The sequence below is a fragment of the Acanthisitta chloris genome, unplaced genomic scaffold (genome assembly GCF_000695815.1).
Source record: "Acanthisitta chloris isolate BGI_N310 unplaced genomic scaffold, ASM69581v1 scaffold17316, whole genome shotgun sequence".
NCBI classification, from domain to species: Eukaryota; Metazoa; Chordata; class Aves; order Passeriformes; family Acanthisittidae; genus Acanthisitta; species Acanthisitta chloris.
Genome location: NW_008678879.1, coordinates 5,923 through 9,927, shown reverse-complemented (window position 1 = coordinate 9,927; position 4,005 = coordinate 5,923). Strand labels below are relative to the sequence as shown.

General features: G+C 58.2%; 1 protein-coding gene across 1 annotated transcript in view; it reads left to right on the top strand.

Annotated features, from left to right (window-relative positions):
• The window catches only part of TMPRSS4 (transmembrane protease, serine 4), a gene marked incomplete at its 3' end in the record, with an annotated part of 7,109 nt that continues 3,104 nt past the window's right edge, over positions 1–4,005 (top strand). The window contains 3 exon segments of the mRNA XM_009077094.1: positions 1–300; positions 3,661–3,691; positions 3,771–3,884. Of these exon segments, the coding sequence (XP_009075342.1) occupies positions 1–300; positions 3,661–3,691; positions 3,771–3,884 (445 nt within the window).

Here is a 4,005-nt window from a genome sequence, read left to right as displayed (position 1 = left end):
ATGCTCAGGAGATTACAGCAGGTGATGGTGCTGCTGATAGACTGGTGTTATATTACAATACAAACCATAATTCCTGTTTCACAACTCCCCTTGTGGGTTTTAAGGAGCGCTGGGGCGGTCCTGCCCCAGAGTAGGAACAGGACGAGCACAGAGTGCAGAGCACAGAGTACAGGGCTGTGGGAGCATCGCCTGCCCTGGCTGCTGGGCACAGGGCACACACAGCCTCCCCCTGCCCTGCTCTGGAGGATATTTGCTGGGTTTCTGCAGGCAGAAGGACCACGCCAGAGCTGGATGAACATGGTGAGTTACTGGTGGCTCTGCCCCAGCCCCTGGCCCCGGGAGTGGGTGCTGGTTCCCCGTGCCCAGCTGCACTCGCAGCTCGGCACTGCCAGGAGAGATTCACCAGAGATGGGGCAGCCCAGGCTCAAAGGGCTGCAGCTCCCCAGCCCTGGCAGCATGCAGACAGGGAAGGGTTTTACCTGCATCTTAACACCCCATTGTGGCTGGTGGACACTTTGCTTGGTGCCCCCACGAGCTCTCCCTCCTGCGATTCTCTGCCCTGCCTCGGTCCTCTCCCAGCCCGGGAAGCAGTCAGGTGAGGCAGTGTCTTGCAGCCTGCTTGCCAAGGGAAACATGCCCTTCTGGAGCATCTTGTTCCACCTGAGAAGGGGCTGGTTCTTGGGCACTGCCTGGGTGAGGTCCAGACTCTCCTGTCCCCCACGCAGCTCCCACTGTGGGACCTCCAGTGCCTCTGCTCAGCACTAGGGACACACTGCTGCCTGCAGTGCCCTTTGCAAGCTAAGCCACGGCCACCAAACCCCAGCCTGGCATGCAGTCCCTCCCTAGGAAGAAAAGGGTTCCCTGAGAGGGCAGACACGTATGACCCAGCTCACTGAGCACCTCCAGCAGTGACACACTGGGACAACATCCTCTCTGGGGTGAGGAACTCACCTCCAGCACAGCAGCAGTGGCTCCATGCAGCAATGGGTTAAATCCCTGCAGCCAAGGAGCCAACCCTGGATCCAAGCACCCTGGGAAGTTGGGGTTTGTGAGGGAACATCACACCTTCCCTGCCTCAGGAACAAAGCACAGCTCAGCACACCCTGCAGCCCACCCATCGCAGAAGGCAAAGGGCTCTGTCTGCACCCCTGGCCCACTGAGCCTGCTCAGATGGTGTGAGTGAAGAGATTCATTGGGACTTCATGGCTCGTGGGCTGGCATTTGCACAGGAGCACAGAATGGCCATAAATGCTTCCAGAGAACATGGCAAGGGAGCTCAATTAGTTACGGTAGCCTTGAGTTCTCCAGGAAATCACACAGGAGTGGACACAGCCCTTGCCTTCTTTTGGATTTAAACAGTGCAGCTCCTGTAGTGCTTTTGAGAGGAGCCATGGAGAGACAACCCTGGGGCAGCTCCACGCTGTGAATCCCTTTGAAACAGAGGAGGTTCATGGACTGAAGAAAATGCTAAAGAAACCCAAAACCCAAGAATGGGCAATAACTTCTCTAGGTGGGAAAGTGTCCAGGACCAACCACAGCATCACCCATCCCACCTGCATCCACACCTGACCTGCACAGGGGGCTCAGGAAGGAGGGATGGGGACAAGTACAGGTACCTTGGGGACAGGCAGGGCCAGCAGTGTCCCTCAGCCACAGCACCTGGAGGACCATCGTGGCCTGGGACCGTTCCCACAGGGGACCGTTAGGATCCCATTATCCAGGCCATGCCCAGCCCAGGCCCACAGTGACACAAGAGGTCAGCATGAGGAAGGACCAGCCCCACATGCCTTGGCTGGCTGCACTGGAGGACGCAGGTGCAGCATTACAAAATTCCCAGTGCTCCTGCAGACACCAGGTGCCACAGAGAAGCATCTCGGGAAGGGCAGCCAAGACAGGAGGTGCAGGAGACACAATCTCCTTCCCACCCTGCCCTCCTGCTCCCAGCAGGTCCTCAACTCCCTGCCACCAGGAGCCCCTGCACCCTCAGGAGCTGCTCAGAGCCCACCCAGGGGCAGGGAATTGGCACAACCTGCCCACACTCGGCACGGGTGCCAGCCGAGCCTGGCTGTTCAGGGAAAAACCACTGGCAACTCCTGAAAGGAGCCAGACAGCAGCGTGCTGGGGCACAGCCACATGCCCACAGCAGGATCCTCACCTGCACAGTTCACTTCTTGTTCCCCAAATTGGCAGCCTGACCATGCAGCAGAGACACGATGAGGAGGTGACATGCCCTGGCTGGGCAAGGGGCAGTGATGGCTGAGTGAGCAGCACCTTAACCCAAGCTGCTTTTGTGTGTTAACCCACAAATAATGGCTTGGCCCCTGCCTACAAAATCCTGCTGGCAGAGCACGTGTGCATGGCTAAACATAGCCAGGGCAGTGACCCAGGCAGGGAGGGCTCACGTCTCCTCTGACCTGCTGAGAGCTGGAGCACAGCCCCTTGTAGCTGTCCCACAGCTCTTCTTCCAAGTCCCAACCTCTGAGCCTGAGGGGGCACAGGGATTTCTGCTCTCGTTTGAGATGACAAACACCATCTCCAGCCCTGTGTTGCTTCTGAATCTCAGCAGCCAGAAAAGCAAAGGCTTCCAAACCCCAAACTCTCCTGGATGGTGCTCCTGGATCTGTGGGTTTATGGCAGTGGGTTTAATCTCCCTTACCTCTGTGCATGCAAAAAAACTCACCTTACCTGTCGTGGCAGACCCCAGAAGCAACAGCAAAGGGAATGAGGTGCTGGGTCTGGCAGGGCATGCAAGGACCATCCTCAGTGGAGCAGGAACACCCTTCCAAACTGCTGCTGGTGCCCGATGGCATAGCACAAACACGGCTGCAAAACAGCACAACTAACATGTACAGTGCCCACCTGAACCCTCCAAAGGGGCTTTGCCCAGCTCCATCCCACCCACTGCGGGGGCTCACCTGCCCCTCCTGCAGCTCACAGACATCCCTCCTAGGAGAGGCTGGTACAGGAGGGTAATTTGGAGGCAATCAAGCGGATCAATGCCTGATTGACGCGGGCTCCAGCCCTGGCTGCAGAGCAGGGCTGTGTTTACCCTGTGTCCTAGCAGCAGCACAGCCTCCCTCCCTCCCTCCCCGCCCTGGGAGCGCTGGTTCCCGCGGGCTGGACTGGTTCCTCCAGCACTCTGTCAGCTCAGGGGAGCACTGGGGCTGTGCCACCCGGTTTCTGACCCTCCTGAAGAATACAACCCCCGTTGGGACATGCCTGTGTGCCACAGCCCCGCAGGCGTGTGTATTTTGACTCAGGGTTTCTTGGCACATCCGAAAGTGTCTCTTTCGTAATGTCTGTGGCTTTTTAAGCCTCTCGTGTGTTAATGACAGCAGCATTATCAGCCAGTTACTGGAATTGCACAGGTGGAGCCTATGAGAAAAACACAGCAGGTGACCCCAGGTGACAGCAGAGCCAAGTGGTGTCTCACCAGGACATTACACCCCATCACTACCACCCCCATCCCGGTCCACCTCTGGTGGAGGTTGGGGCAGTTTTCCTGCTTGTGCCTGCTGCCCTTCCCGGGTTGTCTGGTCATGTTAGCAGTGAGCTCACCATGGCACCAGCTACCCACTCTGCTACAGACCCTTCCACCTCCCAGTGGCTTTTTTGGCTGAAGTTCCAGCTCGGTGACTGGTTTTCCCCTCTGGTTTGCAGGACTCAGCCTCGGAGCGGCTGCACGGCAGAGGTAATTCCTGTGGGTGCCAGGGCTGTGAGTGGTGCCAGGCTGAGCCTGGCCAGGCAGGGCCACATCCTCTGTGTTGCAGGTCCCAGCACGAGACACAAAGCCTCCTCAGCAGTGGAGTCCTTCAAACGTATTGGCATCCTCGTCCTGGCCGTGGTGCTCACCTTGGCCTTCCTGGTTGCAGTTGGGTTCTTGGGTATGGATCCGGCTATGCTCTCCTCTCTCCTTCCACACAGCCACGGTTCAGCCAACGTGGCTCTGGACCCAGCTCCTTGCTGAGCTCCCCATGCCAGCCCCAAGCCTGCCCTGAGTGCTGA